We start from the raw sequence: 21,839 nt of genomic DNA, 5'->3' as shown, positions 1-21,839 counted from the left end.
AAACAACTCAAAACAGTTTCAGGAAGTCCCTGAAACTGAGCAGATTCTCTAGGCCCCTCCCTGCCAGAGTAAGTATAAAACCTGAGAGCACTGCTCAGATGGCTGATGCCAAGAAGACTCTTAGGTGAGTGGAGCTGCCAAGACAATGCTCGGAGTAGAAAAGCTGCAAAGAAGCCTGAGGGTAGACCAGCTGCTGGGAAGAAGGAGAAACCAGCCAATCTGCCTGGAGGAGAGAAGAACCTGGAAGGCACTCTCCAGCCTGCTGAGCTGCCTGCAGGCTGTGCAGTGTGCTCCAGGTTCCCGGGTTTGGGAGCTGTCACCCTGCTGGGGTGGGCTTTGGTGGTGCAGCTGTCTGTGAGTCATTTCTGCTTCTGTAAGGAACCCTTCCCCCACACTCCTGTAAGTGACCCCTCACCCCTACTCCTGCAAGTGACCCCATAAAACGCATTGGGCCACCAAGTTGGACTTGGGTGGCAGCCGTACTTCAGCCTGCCCTGGCTTTCCTAGCTGTGGTGAATAGACATGTATGCTGTGTCTCTCTTGGGAAAGTTTCATCATACAACAGAGACCAAATTTGAAGTCCTCACGCTTGCTGTGTGAGCATTTCACTGACCGGCCCGTGGCCTCAGCACCATCTCAGCTTTAAACACACAGCCATGGTAGGAAAAGGAGACAAGAAGACAGATACAGTTCACATCCAGAGAACAACCTCTGTGGGTTGGGAACAGTTGGAGGTGGGCAAAGAGTCAGGGGTGGGCAAAGAGTCGGGGGCAGGCAGAAATCACAGCTCTTTCTGTTCTGACTTCAGGAGCAGGCAGCAGAGGTCAGTTCAGACCAATGGGCAGAAGGGAGCTAAGGAGGGACCACCATGAGGCACTTCTTAAAGATACAGAATGGGTTAGGTTAGCCTTGATAATGAAGGGCAGTTGGTTTCTTTTTTTTTTTTTTTTTTTTTTTTTTTTCCAGAGCTGAGGACTGAACCCAGGGCCTTGCACTTGCTAGGCAAGCGCTCTACCACTGAGCTAAATCCCCAACCCTATGAAGGGCAGTTGGAAACAAACTACGGCCTGTGTTTTCAGTTTGTAATTTGCACAACTAGTGGGCAGCATTGGGGAGATTTAAATTTTCTACTGTGATGTTCTACATTTTTCATGATATATATACGAAACCAGAAAAAAAAAAAAAGTCTATTGAAATGCCTCTCAGCTGTATTTCACTTTCACATTTGGGGGGACAGGTGATTATTAAACCTCAGACTAAGGACTGCCCCTCAGAGGATTCCCAAACTGTCCCCTGATTTGTCACAATCCCGACAGCTCCAGACCAGACTTGGCAATATGGTAACGGAAGTCTCAGTCTCACCTGAGTGTCGGAGTGCAGAGAATCCTTGTTCATCCCCCCACTCCCAGGTCGGCTCACTCTTATTGTGTGGAGAAGAAACGGGAGGGAGTTCGTGGTACCAGTCCGCATCAGCACTACTAACAGAACAGAAAACAATGGCAAACTGAGTCAAAATGAATCTTGTTATATAGATCCAAGCCTCCCTATTTACCTTTCCAGACACCAGAGCTGTTTTAGGAAATAACTGTGCAAAATAACTTATTTTGCAAAATGAACTAGGTAATTTCCTTTAAAAAAAAAATCGCAAGAACAAATGATTTGATTTTGCAAACTGAAAAAAAAAATTTTTTTTTTAAGGAGATGTGAGCTATGTGTGCTCAGCTCATGGCATTCAGTCACTGCCTGATCGATCTCTGAGAGTTTGAACTATTCGTAGACAAGAACATGAGGCATGCACGCTCACCTGCTGATGCAGTCTCCCGTGAGTGGGTCACAGCTCCCTGCACAGTCACAAGGTCTGCAGCCATAGTCTCCAAAGCCCCAGTAGCCCACCATGCACCTGTCGCAATGTGGCCCTGCCACCCCAGGTTTGCAAGGGCAGTCACCGTTGCTGGGGTCACAGAAGGTCACTGAGCCAAAGGGAAGGATAGCCGATCCGACCGGGTGGCAGGAACATGCTTCAACAGAAGAGACAATGGACTGGTGAGTGGCTGTAGATCGTCCGTGTGGAGCGTATGCCTGGCAAATGGGTTCACCTCACCAAAAAGCATGTTTCTGAGACTCCTCCTTCGGCCAGCTGGTGTGTGCTTGGGGAACGAAAGCTAAACTACAGATAAGCAAGATGTACTTAGAAAGCGTGTCTGCTGCAAAAAGAGCCATGTGGTGTATCTAAAGTTGAGAGCATTGTACACGAACACCTTTTGGTTGAGAGTGACCAGGATAAACCAGTGAGGAAGACAGAGAAGGAACATTGAATTCGAAATGAATCAGAAGCAGATGATGCTCTAGAGCAGTGGTTCCCAACCTTCCTAACACTGTGATCTTTAATACGGTTCCTCAAGTTGTGGTGACCCCCGAACCACAGCACGATTTTCGTGGCTGCTTCATAAATGCCATTTTGCTACCGTTACGAATCGTAATGTAAAATGTGTGGGTCATGACCCACAGGTTGAGAACCAGGGTTCTCAAAGTAAAGTGGGCTTTAAGGAAGAGGGATGGTATCGATTGTCTAACACGTCTGTACAGAGAAGATGGAGAAAGAGAATGGATTGTTTGTTGCATTTAACGGCATGAAGGCCTTCGTAGGGGAAGTTTCAATTCCGTGGGCAATGGGAATGTAATTAAAGAGAGCTACAGACAGGCTTCCACCTGAGACCAGAGAGCTGTTTTCAAAGTGAAAATTGGCTGGGGCTGGGGAACCAAGTGAGGATTTGGGTTTCTGTTTGTTTTAAGGGGTGGGGGCAGAAAATGTAGCATGTTGATGTTTAGTGTTGATGGTGAAGCTCTAATAGAAAGGGAAAACTGTGGTTAGAGAGAGAAAGAGAGGGAAAGAGAGGAAAATCACTGGAGGGCTACCTGAGTGTGTTTGAGAAGGGAAGGGGGTGGGACCTGACACAGCGGAGGGCGGGGCATTGCCAGTTTACAGAGACCGGAGGGAGCTGTACCAGGTGGCCACCAAGGCAGGGAAGAGGTGGTTGCTGCTGGGGTTTTCTCCTGACTGAATGTACTTTGTGCCTGGCACAGGAAGTGAGATCATTAGATGAGGAAGGCAGCAGACCTCTGAGACGTGGGAGAAAGGTTCAGGAAGTCAGGTCCTGTCATTGGCTGGGCAGCATGGGTCATACCTGAGGTTAGAGACGGTGAATGTGTAGTGTCCTCAGATACATTAGCTGGTTTCCTCCAGTTTCATGTAGCAGAGCAGATTCAGGATCGGTGTAGGAAGAGATGGATTTAATCTGGCTGGGGTCAGCCTGGTTCCTCAGATTGAAATCTATGATAGGCCATTTTTGCAAGCCTGTCTTCTCAGCCTTCCCTAAACTATCTACCTCTTACAATGTCACACCATCAGTATTTTCCTTGCCTCTGGGATAGAGGATGTGAATAAAGTGTGTGTGTGTGTGTGTGTGTGTGTGTGTGTGTGTGTGTGTGTGTTTATAAGAAATGCACTTATTTGGTTCATTATATATTATAAACTGTGATCTCAGTTGGGTCCACTAACTGATGCTCAATTGGATTTCTCATGGATTTAATGCCTTAAGAGAGTTTTCAAACGGACCCAGGGCATAGGTACAGTTCAGCTCCGGCAGACACGTAGAACGTTAGGGAGACGAAAAAAGCGAGAGTTGACAAGGACACACAAGGCACAGTGTAGGAGTGAGAGAAAAGTTTGCACAGAAAAGTTTTGTTTGTGTGTGGGGTTTTAAAGAGAGAGTGTATCTGAGGCCAAGGCCCCATGTAAGAAAACCACAAACAACAACAAAGAGATTTATAAAGACCATCCAGATGAGAAAGAGCCAGTCAAGAGCAAGCAGATGTTGAGGAAAGTTTAAGCTTTCTAGTTTGTTTATGAAGATAAGCAAGAGAAGGTTGAGATAGATAGATAGATACACAGACAGACAGATAGATAGATGATTGATAGATAGATAGACAGATAGATGATAGGTAGATAGATGATAGATGATAGATAGATGGATGGATAGATAGATAGATAGATAGACAGACAGACAGACAGACAGACAGACAGAAGGATGGGATAGATAGATCTATGTTGGGGATGGGGGTTACAAAAGAGGGAGAAAACATGAATTCAGGGTCAGACGTATTAGCTTCCATGTGCTTGTGGGATATGCTAATAAGTTACAATGGACAGCTGGAAATAATCTGAGGTGTAGGAGAAAAGTTGGAGGATCACAAGTTCAGTTTAAAGAGTTTTCAGGTAGTTGAAGCTGAGAGACCACGGCGAAATCCCCATAAGTGGGCAGACAACCACAGACCCAGCATGGAGGCCATCCTTACATCCAGACCGATGGAGGAGCACTCACTCACAGATGCAACCGTTAAGGGTTAGACAGGGAGGAGAAAAAGAAAAGGAACCCTGGAAAACAAAGGTTGAGAAGGTGTCCAGTGGTTCACGGCATCAAATACCACGGAATGCACAAGCCACCTAAGATTGGCAGTAGGCCACGCCAGGGACACTATCAGGAGGTCGCCAGTGACTTTTCTGAGCTGGAGAAATGAGAGCTGGCACAGTCCTCTTATGTTTTAACTAAGTAAGTGTTAGAGCATTGTCTCGAATGAGCATCACTGGGTAAAGCCTGTGAGGCGTTAGTGTATCTAACCCCCTCTCCCCACCCTTCCACACGCTGTCCGTGGTTGAGAACCATCACAGTGGATAGAGTGTTGCTTATTTCCTGCCAAGGGTATGCATTATCTCTTAGAAGGAATCTCCGGCTCACTCCGATATTAATGTACTCAAGAAGACGTGAGAGTTGATAATAACTCTAATGTTTAGGAAGCATGTGCAATCTAGAATTACTCTTCAGTCAGACACTACATGTTGTGGCCCTAGCCTATGTCTCCAGTCTTTTCTTTTATTATTTTCTTATGGACTTTCACTGAGGGAGGAGATAGCCCACCCTGCATACATAGTTTTCAAAACTCCATACATCACTCACATCTATCTTAGACGTCATCCCCAGTTCATCCATTGGAGGCAACGTGTGCTCAGGGCAAGCGTGTAGAGAGAGAGGATAACTTGGCTGAAGTCAGTTCTCTCGTTATACAGTGAAGGTTCAAGTACCTCCAGTACTTTCCCCAACTGAGCCACCTCAGCAGTCCAAAGGCAGACTGAAACAGAGGCTGATGAAATTCAGAAGAGGGAGCACTGTGCATCACCCTGCTCTCCACGCCCCTCTCCACATCCCCCGGCTCTGCATCTAGGGAAGGGTAAGTTTGTGGTCTGGAAGGCGTCGGCCCTAATCCCCACAAAGGATGTAATCCATCCTTTCTTTGAAATCTTTGGCTGCTCCATGGACAACATTTCTTCCTAGAGCTTTGTTGGCATTTTACTTTAAATTATCAACAGTGGTGGTTTTCCTCTCTCAGACTAGACTGTGAGGATCCTATCCACCTGCTTATTGCTTAGTTGTTTTGGAGACAAGGTTTCTCTGGCTGTCCTGGGATTTACTTTGTTTTTGTTTGTTTGTTTGTTTGTTTTGTTTTTTGTTTTGTTTTGTTTTGTTTTTTTAAACCTGAATCTTGTGTTTCTGTTTAGTTGAGGGAAGATTGAATGAGTGATAATCCATGTATCTATATATAACAAATACTTATAAATTCTGTATGCTAAAAAAACCCTCACATTAAGTCAGATTAAAATGCAGTGATAAACCAGGCGGTGGTGGCGAACACCTTTAATAACAGCACTCGGGAGGCAGAGCCAGGCGGATCTCTGTGAGTTCAAGGCCAGCCTGGGCTATAGACTGAGTTCCAGGACAGGTTCCAACTATACAGAGAAACCCAGTTTCAAAAAACCAAACCAAACCAAACCAAACAAAACAACAACAACAAAACCAAAACACAGTGATAAAAACTCTTAACAAGTGGCCCAAAGGACCACGGTCCTCTATCCGCTCAGTTAGTCAGCGAACATTTACTGAACAGCCACTGTGTGCTGAGTAAGGGCTGAGAGGACTGCCAGGGATCTGAGTTGAACTAGATAATCTTTGCCCTTTGAAGAGACTCAGTTTACAAGAACAGTTATTCCGGAGTGCATGAGGTGGCCCCAAGGGCAGACGTCAGCATGCAAACCTCACACGAGTTTGCTTCCTAGAACCACGGCGGAAGGAAAGAGCTGACAGCTGACTCTTGAACGTTGTCTCATGTGCACCATGGCACACACACACACACACACACACCACATACACACACACACACCACACACACATATACACACACACACCACACACCATACACACCACACACCATACACACCACACACACATACACACGCACACACCACATGTACCACACACAACACATACCACATTCCACACATACACACACACCACACACACCACACACACACACACACACACACACACACACACACACACAAACCCCTCAAGCATACCACATACACCACACACACACCAGACACACCATACACACCACAAACATAACACACATACACCACACACATAACACACACACACACACACACACCACACCACACATAACACACACACACACACACACACACACACACCACACACATACACACACACACCACACACATACACACACACCACACACACATATATAAACATGCACACACACCATACACACACACACCACACACACACATATAAACACGCATAAACACACCATACACACACAACACACATACACATACACACACACCATACACACATGCACATCACACACACAAACACACACCATACACACATACAATAATAAAAATTAAAACTTGAAAGTAGTAATAACTATCCCAATATAAAGGGACTTACCTAATACGAAGAGAGAAAAAAAGATTTTTTATCTTTAAAACACTGATTTCTTGTGGTAATAATGTCATTGAAGTTAATGCAGTTATGTGTTGTGTGTCTTCATTTAAGCTTCCTAATTTTTTCAAGTGCTTGATTATGAGGATCTTACAGAATTCTCTCTTAAGATATCAAGTCATTATTGATTTATCACTTGTTCATAAAAACAACCTTCTCTTTATTATTGGGTTGTGTACATATGATGTGTATATTATGTATATATGTATGTGTATGGTGTGTATATGTATGATGTAGGTATTATGTGCGGGTGTGTACCTAACCTGGCACATGTGTAGAGGTCGGAGGACAGCTTTGTATAGGCAACTTTTTCCTTCCGCCCAAATGTGGGCTCCAGGAATCGAATGGAGGTCACAGGGGTGGGGTGGGGGTGGGGGTGGGGTGCCTTTTCCTGGTCAACTGACTTCATGGCCTTGTCGCTCGGTTTCATGACTTGTTTTTAATTAACCAGTGTGGAAAGTTTATATAATATGGAATATGAATATACCAAAATAGCTTGTACAAAACACCAGAGATGGTATTAAATGAAACCATACGAGAAAGCATAAAACTTTCATAATTTTTAGATCTTTAAATCAATAGTTATGGCATCACTCAGTGAAATCATTTTGGTTCCTGACAGCAGCCACGGGAGATTGAAACAGATGGCAGATGTTGTCGGACCCCTGCCTGTGGGACCCCACTCATAGCTTTTCCAGTAATGGAAAAAGGGGGGAAAAGTATGTCTAGGAGTTGACCTCTCAGTAGGAGCTTATGTTTTAAAACCGACACACATGTCAGGAATGGCCAGAGAAGAATGTGATTCTATCACGTGCGCTAGTGGATTTCTGTCAATGTGACTTTTTGCATAATAACAAGACAGAAATACCAGTGGGAAACTATGCAGAACTAGCTGCAGGCAGAGGCCCCGACATCCTGCACAGCTGCCTTTTCAGACTGTTGGGGATGCTTGCCCTGCATACTTGACTCCCGAGGTTTGCTGGCTGTCAGTATTGGATACATAAGCATGTCTTTTTCTCTTCCAAAATGCACACATTGGTTATTGTTGTTTAGGAAGATTGGTGGGCTTGGGATTGATTGGTCTGCAGGTTATGGTTCAGGTCTGAGTCTCAGACACATATTTTATACTGATTATTCTTCTCCTTTTTTTTTTTTTTTTTTTTTTTTGCTTTTTGAGACAGAGTTTCTCTTTGGAGCCTGTCCTGGAACTCACTCTGTAGATCAGGTTGGACTTGAACTCACAGAGATCCGCCTGCCTCTGCCTCCTGAGTACAGGGATTAAAGGCCTGTACCACCACTACGCAGGTGATTGTTCTTTTTTAATTCAACTCAAGCCTTTTTCTCTTTCTTCTTTCTTTCTTTCTTTCTTTCTTTCTTTCTTTCTTTCTTTCTTTCTTTCTTTCTTTCTTTCTTCCTTCCTTCCTTCCTTCCTTCCTTCCTTCCTTCCTTTCTTTTTTTTTTTTTTAACATTTTTTGTTTTCATTAGTATACATCATTGTGTATGCTGCTGGGCCACAGAAGACATTATCATACAACTGTATAGTATACTTTGCGCGTACTGTCCTTCCAAACCCCCTTCTCTTCCCTTTTTCTCACTCCCCCTAATGAATTCTTTGTCTCTCCAGAAAGTTTCACTTCTGCTATCACAGCATATGTACATACATGCAGCATATGTACATACATGCTCTCATGTGCCAAAGTAAAATCTAGAACCCACAACGGAGAGAGGACAAGTGGTACCTTTATCCTCCTGAGGCTGTCGGAGTTTTGACACACAGAAAGACGTAAGCCCTTAACCCTGGCTGGTCATTAGACGTGAACCTCGATGGCGAATATTATATAATACTTTCTAATTATTATTATCATCATCACTGTGTGTTGCGGAGTGTGTACAGCTTCATGGAGTGGTGACATGGGTTCCAGGGATTGAAGTTAGTTAGCTCCTTGGGCTTGGCAGAAGGGGCCTTCACGAGCCGAGCCATTTCCCTCACCCGGAAGCATTCCCTTCTAATGCAGTGACTTCTTTTCAGTGGTGCAGTATTTACTGCGGGCATGTCCTACTGGGGGAGAATCTAAAGGAATAGGACATCATTTGTAAGCAGATAGAGAAGACAAAAGATGCCATCGCCAGTTTCCCCCAACAATGGACTCCATCACTGCTAAGTGAGACACAAATTCTGTCTACAAAATTTCTGTAGGAATGCATCTGTGATGGGCACTGACTCTTTAGAGTGTTTCCAGAAAAGGGGTAGGCCATGCAGCTGCTCTGGAGGATTTCCTAACAGGAAGTGCAACTGTTAATGAAATATTGGATTGACACATTTTCAAGCAACTTCATGCGTTTATTCCAACTACAGGAGCTGATAATAAATACAGCTGTTTGGAAATTGGCCTACAATATCTCTTAGAAAAACAGAGAACAAGACAGAGACACTATAATAAAAGGGATAATGGGAAAACTCGGGAGTCAGATTGACGAGTTCAAATCCTGGTTTTAAGGCTTATTATTATTATTATTATTATTATTATTATTATTATTATTATTATTGAGACAGGATTTCTCTGTGTAACAGTCCTGACTGTCCTGGAACTTTCCCTGTAGACCAGGCTGGCCTCGAACTCACAGAGATCTGCCTGTCTCTAGATCTGGGCGCTAGAAATAAAGGCTTGTGCTACCACACCCTGCCTGAGGCTTATTCTTTATAAGGCTTTATAAAACTAATTTCCTTAGGTCTCAATAATCCCATTAATCAAGCGAGACTAATAATATCTATAGCACAGGGCACCTTGTGAATGAATGAGTATTCATTCATAAGCATTTAGCAATGTATCAGAAATTTGTGGTGCCGTATAATCAATAACTGATATTATTTTCTGGCTGACATATGTTTTAAGATGTTTACCATCCACTCTTTATCCATCTGTCTGTCCAGCAATCCATCTATTCCTCTACTCACCCATCTATCTACCCACACTTTGACCCAGATGCCCTTTAATGAATTAATATGAACTGCTAGGATACTAAGAATTACGTCTCTTGAGCAAGGGACGAAATGACAAGAGGCATTGGATGTCAGGACCGAGTTAGTCCACAGTGTATGAGAACACAGAGTAAACCAGTAATGACCCCACGGCTTGGTTTTGAAGGGACTGAACAGTCCACCTGGCTTTCCAGTTAGCTGTTCTCTCTCTACCTCGCCCTTGGGAGGAATGTGGTGACAAACAGCAGCATTACCTTTCTTGATTGCCCTGAGGCTTTAGAATGAAGTTCCTCTTTGGTTCCCCGGTCCTTTCCTTGGATAAAAACATCAACCTATCACTCATGTACTAAATTAGAGTATGAGGGAAAAGTAGGGTGTGATTTATGGTCCCAGGGCTTACAGAGAGTGAGCCTGTAATGTAATTAATGTAGGAGGGGAGTCGAAGCCGCTCGGCTGCATGAACATGGAAGAATATAAATGTCAGTCAGGGACAATGGCCACAAGCCCTACAGCCCCGTTGTTTGTTGTTGTTGTTGTTGTTGTTGTGATGGAGAGCTAAGGCCTTGGTAGGGGAATCCAGGGGACCCACGGGTGTACTTTCACCTTAATTCTGACCTTCAGCAGGACTGAACCCCCGTTACAGTGTCTCCCACTCTGAGACTGGTCCATGGCACCAAGCTCGCCCCAGAACCCTCCATCAGTCAGGGCTCTCCAGCGTCACCTGGTAGCTCCCTAACTTGGGCTGTTGTGCTGGCAAAAGATACCCAGAGAGCAAAATACCCTGAAAGTATTTGTTCCTGATTTAGCGGTTTCTAAAAACAGCCCTCGGAGTTCAGGGCCCTGGGCTGGGAAAGACGTGGCTGCTCGGGACCTTTCACCACTGCTCTGTGGCCACTCCCTTGGCACGGCCTCCCAGGTTCCCAGCTTTGTTTTCTCCTGGAAAGGCCAAGGCCCTACCCAACTTCTGATAGGGGATTTCAGAAGCTGGCAGCAGCTGCTGACGTTTGTAGAGGGGATGGGAACTTTAGGGGATGCTTTTGAGATGCCGCTTGGAGCAGAGAGGAGACAGCATAAGCTGTTACAAATGTATTAAGTGTGATGCTAAATAAATAATGGATAAAAGGGCCCTTCTGTCTTTCTGAGGGCCACTGTTTACTCTTCCATTCGACTGTTATCTCCCTTTGGTAAGAGATGTACGGCTACAGAAACAACCAGTTCTGCAAGGGAATGGATAGCTATGAAAGGAAAAATAAGGTGCATGAATCTCACCTTGTGAAAGGCAGGATAGCACCTACAGAGCATTTTCCTGTTGACCCTTGAAAGGTTAAATACATTCTATTCGGTGACAGCGACTCCATCATAGTCAACATGCACTTCAGACATACTGTTTTCAAACCAAATTATGCTTGGATAAATTTGATAAGTAGTCCAAATTAACGTTTGCCTTTAATTTACTGAATTTGATTCTCTCACGAGTTAGACGTGCCACATGGCGTAGGAAAATCCATCACACATAAGATATGCTTTTATTCAATGTCTTCAACAGTAAATGGAAGGTAATTTAGTATATTTCCTATCTGCCTTTGGTGAAATTTTCAATGTACAATAAATAAATAAATACTAACGTCATGGCCTTTATTTTTAATCCATGACTGAAGCCGATGGTCAGACCTTTGTTTTTTTTGTATCGTTCTTTTCCTGTTTACTGATTGTAACCATGCCAGTTTCTATTTATTCCTGGACATATCTAAGAGATCTCACGTGGTTTAAAAAAACATTATAATCTCTGCTTGTGACTTTTTAAACTGAAGAAAGCACTTTTGAGTACACAGATGAATTTAGTTTACTAAAAAACTTCTAGATAAGATTTTATGTACTCTTCTTGACTTTGAAGAATTTGGGCCTGCCATACACCACAAATGTTATTATTGTCTGTATCATTCTTTTAAGAGAAATACCACCTGTCCAGTCTCCTGTATTCCTGTTCTACTCAGTCACCATCTTGCCTGGCACCCTTCCAGGAATGGGGTCATCTCTAATGTGCCTTTTTTCTTTAGAGAAAGAAGCCCTCTTCCCTACTGAGTGTACGTGTCTGGGAGCTCTTCTCTGAGCGGGCATGATGAGTCTGGGCTATAATCTATCACGGTATTTGTTTCTCCTCCTAATGCTTTTACAGCTTTATTTATTTATTTATTCATTACAGATTTATTTATTTATTTACTTATTTCTTACATTTAATGCTTCATCGAGACCAGTTTTATTATTTATCACCTACAATAAAAATATTATAACTCTGCAGGAGACATTCTCCACCCAAAATAATGCCTTTCACTGAAAGCAATTCTTCCCACATGAATCAGTCTGAGATTCCTTTTCTTTCTTTCTTTCTTTTCTTTTTTTTGCATGTAATTATCTCTAATTATACTTCTTTGTTCTAGGGCAATAACATGTTTTAAAATTACTGCTCTGCATTCCCCTATACTTTTTGGGTATCTATGGAAACGTTCGGTTTAGTGCTTATTTAATGTTTATTATCTTTATCAAATGTAAAATGGTAGACCTGATTTATTTGTTCAATGAACTTTGCTTTCTGTTTGAGAGAAACTGCAGAGAATTTATTAATATTTATTGCTTCCCAAGTTGTGTGTATGTGTGTGTGTGTGTTAGAGAGAGAGAGAGAGAGAGACAGACAGACAGACAGACAGAGACCGAGAGAGACAGAGAGACAGAGAGACAGAGGAGACAGAGAGACAGAGCGCATCTGCTGGGATTCTACTATTGATCTGTATCTGCAGTTCTTTTTCTTTCTTTCTTTTTTTAAAACAGGCTTTCCCATGCAGCCCAGGCTAATCTTGAACTTAAGATCTTACTGCCTCTGCTTCATTAAGGTGTGTGCCACCATGTCCAGCCTTTACTGACTTTGATTTATCAGTTTATAATGGTTCTTATAGGGAGAGTGTAAATGTTAATGTATGTTACTTAATATTTTTAAAGAATTATCTTAGTGTGGGCATCATATTATAGTATATGGATTTCTTTCTATTTCTTTCATTTTCTTACCCCTCTGGTTTTACTTTTTGGGTTAAAACTAAAAAGCTGCCACGCTGCTGATTCTATTTGGACTTTGCTTTTCAAAAACAGTTACTTCATTTTGATTGTCTGTTGGAATCATCCACACTTGCTTTCAGAATAAAACAGAGATGCCTGTGCTGTTCATATGCCACAAAATGAACTTCTATGGCTTTGCCAAATTGTCCTTGGACAGGGTGGGTCCACCAGTGGGCTACGGGTGAAGGGACTTTACTGGCACCTGACAAGCAGTGCCCTGGGCATAGGCACAAGACTGAAGATGTCTCTGGTTCCTAACTGTGTTTCATGGTAAGGCATTCTGGGTTTCGTTAATGGAAATTTTTTACCTGTAAGACAAATGGAGAGACTCAGTATACTGGGGGGGGGGGTGGGTGGGGGATGAAATAACGGAGAGAGGTCTAAGTGACGAGAACTGTGTAGGCTTCGCCTTGTGGACCTATGCGGGTAGACAGTGGAGGACAGAAAACAACCAGCACCTGAGGCCCTTGTAGTTCTCCTGTGCGTTGGGTTCTTTTTGCCTCAGCTAGGACGAAGAGGGTGGGAAGATTCAAGGGAGGAAAAGCAGTTTGGTTGACAGACTCACTAGTGTGCGTCACTGGAACTGAGGAGCCAGATAGGATCTTCGGGAACATTTGATTTGGGGTTCAGAGAAGGGAGAGCAAGTTTATTTTTACCCTTGTGCTCCTAAAAGGCAATTGGCTGGACTTATTCTGGCCACTCGGGATGAAGACGGATGACCTTCCCGGGAGGTGGCTGCTTCCATATTTTAATCTGTTTCCAGCTGCTGCTTTTCTGAAATGTTGAGGAAGACTACACAGAGGTTAAAAGTGTGTTTCTTGACATTAATTTTTTTTTTTCATTTTACAGGAACTAACTGGGTGCGTCCTAAGAAGATCCTAACTCCGTTCTGCAAGGCATGTATGTGATCGAACATCTGTTTTAAACATGCTCTATGAAAGTGAGGAGAATTCATACAGAAGCATCATGGAGTAGCTGTCAGTAGTCCGTGCCCACTCAGTTTCCCACCCACACAACACTTAATAAATCCGTTAGTGTTGAAAAGAAGGGGATGGGGAAGGAGAGCATTTAGGAGGAACTGGATTCAAGGATTATTCCAGTGCCAACGCAGTAACATACCCACAGTATTTCAGGGCTATACTGTTTTGAAATAGGTCATTACAGAACAAACCTAAATGTCAGTGTGGTGGTAAGCTAGGTTTATTATAACTTCTAGACTCATTACAACAATCTGTTTTAAACACACACACACACACACACACACACACACACACACACACACACATGCACAATCTATATACTATGAACAAGAAGTTCTGTGATTGGAGTTTCCAGGTAACTATTGTGAAATGGTTACATAGAAAACAGACATCTTAGAATTTTTTTTTTCCAGATTATCTTGGAGGAAAACAGGTTCTATGCTAAACATCTTACTTGAGAGAAGACAGCCAACACGTATGCTTCCCAACATAGGTGAGTCAGAAAAAGCATGCCTAGCCTGAGTTTTAGCAATGCTTTGGGGTTTCCTGCCAGAGGTCTGGCTCACTCAGTGAGATTACATCACAGGTCATTGTTAGCTCAGGGTAGAAGTGAAGACAGCTTGCCCAACTGGTGAAGGACTGGTGAAGAGTGGTCCTCGGAGGCCAGCAGGGAGACAGAAAGCTTAAATTTAATTTACCAAGGATGCTGGTAAAGAAGTGTGGGTTTGCGGATCACCTCCCTGTTCGGGTGTCTCAGTCAGGAGATTCACTCTCCATGTGCAGCGAGAGTTCCCAAGTGATTCTGATCCACAGCCAGTGAGCACAGAGAACAATGCTTGCCCTTGGAAAGGTGGCCACACTACGTGCCGAGGGGAGAAACACCTCACTGATGTTTATCATCTGTTTGGTTTCCTAGTGAAAACATCAGGGGCTTCGGATGTAAGTGCTTGTCTAACATGGGAGTCCCTCATCAGTCTTCAGCATCCCTCACCCCCCAAATCTGGTAATTAGGACTCTGTCTCCACCTCCACTGAAAGACAGTACACCACTGGGTGCCACATGGTGTATTCTCCCATTTTTAATACCCCTGCCATAGCCAAACCAACACAGGTTATAGTTACATGAGAGAGCAGAGGTTTTAACTGAGTCTCTTTGAAAGAAACTATGCTCCTTCCGAAGTACATTGTCATTCAGGGTAACTCAGTCCACAGGGAAAGGGAACGCTCCCCCTTCCTCTCGGCCCTTAGCAACCACTTAGTTTGAGCCTGTTTCTGTTCTTAGCCCTAAATTCAGCGGGGAGACTCCCATTTCCCCCGTGTTTATAGACCTTAAATGCACTGTCCTTTAAAACACTTCTTTTCCTTACTTGTGTAAATAAATTCAGTTTCAATGATCTCCACTTGTCTTAGACAAACAAACAACATCCTAGGAATTCTCAGAAGTGTTCCCTTGGCCTGGAAATGTGTGGTGGATAGTCCCACAGTCGACTCTGGGTAAGGCTGAAGTAAAGAGGAAGTGAAAACAGATGATTTAATTGCTCACAGGAATTACTGCATTGACAGCAGCTTTGGTGCAGGGCCGTGTTTATTCAAGTTTGATGGATCTGTGACACTAACTCGAGTGTGCACACAAGGGCCATTCCACGTCGCACATCAGGAGAGCGAGAGGCGCAAAGACAGCTTGAAGGCTAGTGTGGCCGCAAGTCCTTGGCTATTGTGCAGGAAGCTAGGGCCCTGAGAAGGGATTCCCAGTGCTGATGTCACCGAGCTAAGGTGACCAGGTGGGATGTATGGGAGCTGTCACGAGGACGCATGTCATCATTCCTTAGATCACTCACGCAAGGTCACAAGGCAATTGGAAAATGGACAATAATTTCAGAGGAAAAGAAAAGTCCATGAAGAAATACTGCAGGGGATTTCCTGAGAAAGCCACCCTCCCACTGTCCTCATTCCCAGCCTCTCCCCAGGGCACGCAGTGTGTCTTCCCTCCCGTGACACAGAGATCCTACTGGTACTTATATCAAAGCACTTTTGAAAATGTCCAATGAGTCGGTTCACAGTCAGCCCGTTGGAGAGTGAACAGAGTACCGTGCGCTCGGGGGTGAGGGGTGTCAGCCAGGGCCCGTCCATCATGTCACACCACGTCAGTGTATTGAAGGGATCTGTTCCTGTAAGTTTCTTCCCATCAAGCATGTGAGGCCTTTTCAGGAAGACCCTGACATCTTACAGACCTGGGTCTTGACACGGTGCCCGGCAGAGGGGACCATAAATGTCTTCGCATAGATATGGCCACTCTACTACAAAAGATTTATAGTGAACAGCAGCAAACCGGGCCTCAGGGAGTCTCAGAATAAAGAAAACTTAAGTCGATTCACTTCCTAAATTGACGGGCATAGGAAAACATCCCTTCTTGGAATTTCTAACATTTCATGGAATTAGAGTTTTACTGGGAATTAAACACATCTATCTAGATTTCTGTTTTTCTCTCTCAGTAAACTTCTTAAAATTTATTTTAAAATTCTAAGTTTCTGTTTACACAATTAGAGATAAAAATCTTTGATTTGCATGTTGGTTTAAGTAGATATTCTGGCTAATTCACTTATGCAATTTAATTCTAGAAAGTGCTCGAATACTTTTAATCTTCGTTGGAGAGTGTTTTGCAGCCCTCTCAACCTCTGAGAAAATACAGCCACATGAGGATTTGTTAAAGTGAGGTTTTGACTTCATCTGGGTTGGGATCAGAGGCTCTGCATTTCTGAGCAACATCCAGATGATGCCAATGAGATTAAGTCTCTGGACCACACACGGAGGGCAGGTTACTCCTCTGCCTTGGCAAACTCAGTAGAACAAAAACAATAACATTGTTAATCTGAGTGAAATCGTACAAAATCATACATGCTGTTGATGGAGTCACACAAGGAAATAGTCTGGATTTTTTTTTTTTTTTTTTTTTTTTTGAGCTGCGGATCGAACCCAGGGCCTTTCGCTTGCCAGGCAAGCGCTCTACCACTGAGCTAAATCCCCAACCTGGATTTTTTTTTTTAAATCAATCTGTTTCCTTTAAATTCCAAAAGTAGGAGAGAAGATCCTAACTGTAGTGATTCTCTATAAGGGCACCTCATATGAGTCCATATATCACATGCACAATGGATCTCGTGTGTCATCAGAGTTAATAGCTGGAGAGGACACCATGGGAAACAATTGATAGGTAGACCCTGGTATGGAAATAAAGAGAATGGCATGGAACATAAATGCCAGCTGGACACATGATATGGAGAGTATTTAAATAGAAGAACTGGATTGCTAGGTTCTGAGATGTATTGCCGGCTCAGAAAGGACATGGATTTCTGTGCCCTGATGTACCCTGGAGTATTCATAAGGCTATGTAGAGAAAAGAAGAAATAGGCCTTCCCTGTTACCTCACCCACCTCCTGAAAACCATCCTAAAACGCCAGACTAGTATCAACTGTTTCCATAATTCCCCTCTGTGGTACACTGAGCACCGTGCACATATTTGCTGACTAGGCATGATCTGCATTATGGCTTAGTAGAGTAGTTTCATACTTCGACCCTTTTGGGAGCCCAAAAGGGAAGTGAATCTCAGGATAGCTGAAGAGATTGAAGAACTCAATCGGACAAATGCAGTTTGTGGCTTTGTTTAGTTTTGTTCCAGAATATCTTAATGTTTTCATTGAGACACCATTGGTCTCCTGACAAGGGATCCTTTTTTGTTTTATATTTCTTCTTTTATACCCTTTTTATAAAACTCTGGATCTGTGAGTATTTTAGGTCTTAAAAAGCTAGAGTTTTTGTGTTGTTTTGTTTTTTAAACAGCTTTTTACATTTGACAAGCATAGGAATCATAGCTTGTCACAGAACAGTAGCAAAATCCCCAAATAAAACAAAAACCAAAATTGGAGATAACTCATTTTGGCTCCAATTCTGCCAGTAAGCCTATTCACTTTTTCTTTTTCTATTGGTCGGACTCATTCAAAAATGAGTTTCACGGGGTTGGGGATTTAGCTCAGTGGTAGAGGGCATGCCTAGCAAGCACAAGGCCCTGGGTTCGGTCCTCAGCTGGGGGAGGGGGGGTTTCACATGTTTTCTTCATGTGGCTTTTTTGTTTTGTTTTGTTTTGTTTGTTTTTGCTTTTATTTCATAAAAGCCTAACAAACAAACAATAAACATGGTAAGGTCCATAGAGATGGTTTATAGGGCAAACATGCTCGCCATGCAAGCCTGAGTATTTGAATTTGATCCCTGGAACCCGCCATTAAAAAAACAAAAAACAGGATCGGGAGCGGGCAGAGGCTGGAGAAATTAGCTCAGCAATAGAACTCCTGTTGCTCTAGCAGAGGCTGGAGTTTGGTTCTCAGCACCTGTCTGGGGTGGCTCATGACCACCCCAGCTCCAGCTCAGAGGGATCCCATGTCCTCATCTCTGAGGGCACTTGCCTTTGTGTGCATGTAGTCACGCACAGACATGTACACACACACACACACACACACACACACACACACACACACAGAATTCAAAATAAGATAAAATTGAAAACAATGTGCATGCCTTGGAACACATTTGCAATCCCAGAATTCCTATGGTGAGGAGAGAGGTAGATTCAGGAACAGTGAGATCTGTTGGAAGTTTGTGGGCCAACTAGCCTGAAGTCTGGAGCAGAACAGCAGAAGCAAGAGAGACCCTGCCTGGACAGGGTAACAAACCAGAACCAACTCCTAAAAGTTGTCCTCTGACCCCCATACATGTACATGTGCCCACACTCACACACACACACACACACACACAAACACACAAACACAAACACAAACACACAGATACTTTTTTTAAAAAAAGTCAGTAAATAATATATAATGCTTTTAACTGAATCAGAATTATACATCATTAAAATATATTGCAAATATATAATACTTTACTAATTAAAATTTTGCAGTGGCTTCCTGTGTCCTAAAAACTGGTTTTTTGACATAGGTCTCACTATATATTGCTCTGATTGTCCTGGAATTCACTATGTAGACCTGGATGACCTCAAACTCACAGAGATCCTCCTGCCTCTGCCTCTGCCTCTGCCTCTGTCTCCCAGGTGCTGGGATTAAAGGTGTGCACCACTATGCCCTGCTCAGTGAACATGAACATGTTTAAGATGGTGGGCAAGGCTCTCTAAAATCTGTGCAACACTAAGAACCTTCCTGTGTTTCTTTCACTGTTCCGTTTGGCCTTCTACTCTCAATGGAAATGACTGTTTGCTATCCCATAATGATGCTCAAATGTTGGTGAAATGTCAGAAATTGAGATTGCTCTTAACCAGTATAAAATTATGGGGGAGGGGGAGCCCATTTACGTCAGTGTTTTCCAAACTTTCCTGTGCATCAGTGTGGCCTATGACCTGGAGGGCTTGTTAAAACTCAGATTCGTGTCTTGCATCAACCAACTTTCTGAATTTTGTTGGTCTTTGTTGGTGCCTAAGCATGTGCACATCTAACATTCCCCTGTTGACACTGATGGTCCAGTGTCACCACTCCAGGGGTGACATTTTGGAGATCGCTAGTTTGTTAACTTTCACTGAAGTCGAACGAGAAAAGTACAAGTATGATGGAAGCTGCCCGAGTATGAGATGAGAAGCACCCTTTGAAAATGAAGCCACGCCGGGTTGTGGTGGTGGTGGTGGTGGTGGCACACGCCTTTAATCCCAGCACTCAGGAGGCAGAGGCAGATGGATCTTTGTGAGTTCGAGGCCAGCCTGGTCTACAGAGCGAGTTATAGGAAAGGCACCAAAGCTACACAGAGAAACCCTGTCTCAAAAACAAAAACAAAAACAAAGACAAAAAAAGAAAAAGAAAAGAAAATGAAGCCACCTTCTCTGCTCAGACCCTGGTCAAAGCCAAAGTGCTCACACAGTTGTCCATAGCTACACAGAAATCACCCCCTCCCCCCCAAGCAGCCACTTCTCTAGTCTCATTACCCACAGCTTCCCAACTCCTGTTCTAATGCGGACACCTTGACCTCCCTGATTCTTTGGACATAGTAGGTGACTTCCCGTCTTGGAATACTTTGCTCTAGGCATTCCCTCTGCCTAGGACATTTCTCACTGTCTTCAATCTTGGCTCATCTTGCCCATCTAGTCATGAGACCCCCTCCCTTCTCATCCTATTCAATATAGCACTTTATCACCCCTCTTCCTGCTCTACTGTGCGCCCTCCATCCTACTAACCATGATTTACTTTTCCAGCACTTGTGACGTTCTTGCATACTACACATTTATCAATCGTACTTACTGCTTGTCTCTTATACTAGAATATATGCTCCTCAAAGGCCAGGATTCCTGCTCTGTTCCCTGATGCACCCTATGCTCTCAGCACATAATAGGCCCTCAATTGATAGTCACCAAGTGAATAGATGGATGGACAAGTAAGTGAACACATTAGGTACACTGAACAATGTCATGTTCGAAGAAATTGTTACACGCATTAGAAAAGGTTGCCTATTTTCCTATGAGAGCAATCTAGGTTACTCAATGACAACTTCTTTTTCCTTTCCTCTTTTACTTGCTGTATAATGCACTTTGATTTTTAGACATTTGTGCTAGTGGTCTGAGGCTATGAGATACGCACATACACACTCCCACCTCTTTAAACACACTTGATACAAATGGGATTGAACAGTCTCCAAATTGAAGGAATTTTTGTATGCAGTACTTTTAGTCAGCACATATAGATAAGAATTTTTTGTTTTAGTCCCAATAGTACAGTGGACTTTGAAGATGTAACTAGTTTTTTTTCTTAAAGATTTATTTATTTTTATGTTATGTGTATGGGTGTTTTGCCTGCACATGCATGTGTGCATGTGCGTGTGTGCGTGTGCGTGTGTGTGTATCACATGTGTACAGTACCCACGGAAGACAGAAGAAGGCATCAGGTCCTCTAGAACTGGAGTTACAGGTAGTTGTGAGCCACCATGTCAGTGCTGGGAACCAAGCCCAGCTCCTCTGGAAGAGCAGCCATTGCTCTTAACAACTGAGCCATATCTCTAGCCCCAGGCACAACTATTTTTGACAGCATGAGTGATGTGTTAAACACTTTCTCTTACGAGTGTATTGTGTCTTAATTCTCATTTCAACACTACAAGGAATAATTTTGTATTTAAGAAATTGAAGACCAGCCAGGCATTGGTGGCACACGCCTTTAATCCCAGCACTCAGGAAGCAGAGGCTGGCAGATCTCTGTGAGTTCGAGGCCAGTCTGGGCTACAGAGTGAGATCCAGGAAAGGCACAAAGCTACACAGAGAAACTCTGTCTCGAAAAAAGAAAATAGAAATTGAAGACCAAAGAGCTTTTAGAAACTGGCGTAGGATCAGAAACAGCCAGTAAGTGGCAGCGAAGTCACCTGGTAAAGTGAGCGTTTGGATGCAAGCAAGGATGTGGGGAAAGGAGTATTCTCAGCGAAGTACTCCGCTGAGGCAAGTCCAGATGTGGAGTTTGATGGAAAAGATGAGCTCTGCTGCTCTCTACCCTCCGCTGCTTTAGAGATGAAGCTCGAGACAAGGAGCCTGCCAAACTGCTCGTGGAAATCTCACCATTTCCTCGAAGTTCAAAATATGTATTTTTAAAGAGCAATTTGTTTTTTCCTTTAAAAAAAAGGGGGGTGGGGGTGGGGGGATGGGGTGACTGGGGGTATCCCAGAATGCTCCTTTCCTGTTGTATTGCTCCCCCCCCCAACCCCCTGTCCCATCATTGATTTCAAGCCAGAACCTGGAGTTCTCAGTATAAAGGACACGATCATCGACAGCCATTGAGAGGCAGGTGTTTTCTCTTGTCTAATAACTTCTGGTTGAGAGGT

The 21,839-nt window shown here is 43.6% G+C and overlaps 1 protein-coding gene across 3 annotated transcripts in view; it reads right to left on the bottom strand.

The window, feature by feature from the left end:
• The window catches only part of Ntn4 (netrin 4), a 108,174-nt gene that overhangs the window by 14,018 nt on the left and 72,317 nt on the right, over positions 1-21,839 (bottom strand). For 2 of the 3 annotated variants that reach the window (XM_036169802.1, XM_036169805.1), the window contains exons 6-7: positions 1,805-2,018; positions 1,363-1,478 (exon numbers count right to left, since the gene is read on the bottom strand). In XM_036169802.1, the coding sequence (XP_036025695.1) occupies positions 1,363-1,478; positions 1,805-2,018 (330 nt within the window). The remainder of the gene's footprint in view (positions 1-1,362; positions 1,479-1,804; positions 2,019-21,839) is intronic. The other variant, XM_036169804.1, reaches the window with a different exon arrangement.

This window comes from Onychomys torridus, chromosome 20 (assembly GCF_903995425.1).
Source record: "Onychomys torridus chromosome 20, mOncTor1.1, whole genome shotgun sequence".
NCBI classification, from domain to species: domain Eukaryota; kingdom Metazoa; phylum Chordata; class Mammalia; order Rodentia; family Cricetidae; genus Onychomys; species Onychomys torridus.
Note: the sequence above shows the minus strand (reverse complement) of the source record. Positions and strands in the feature narration are given on the sequence as shown.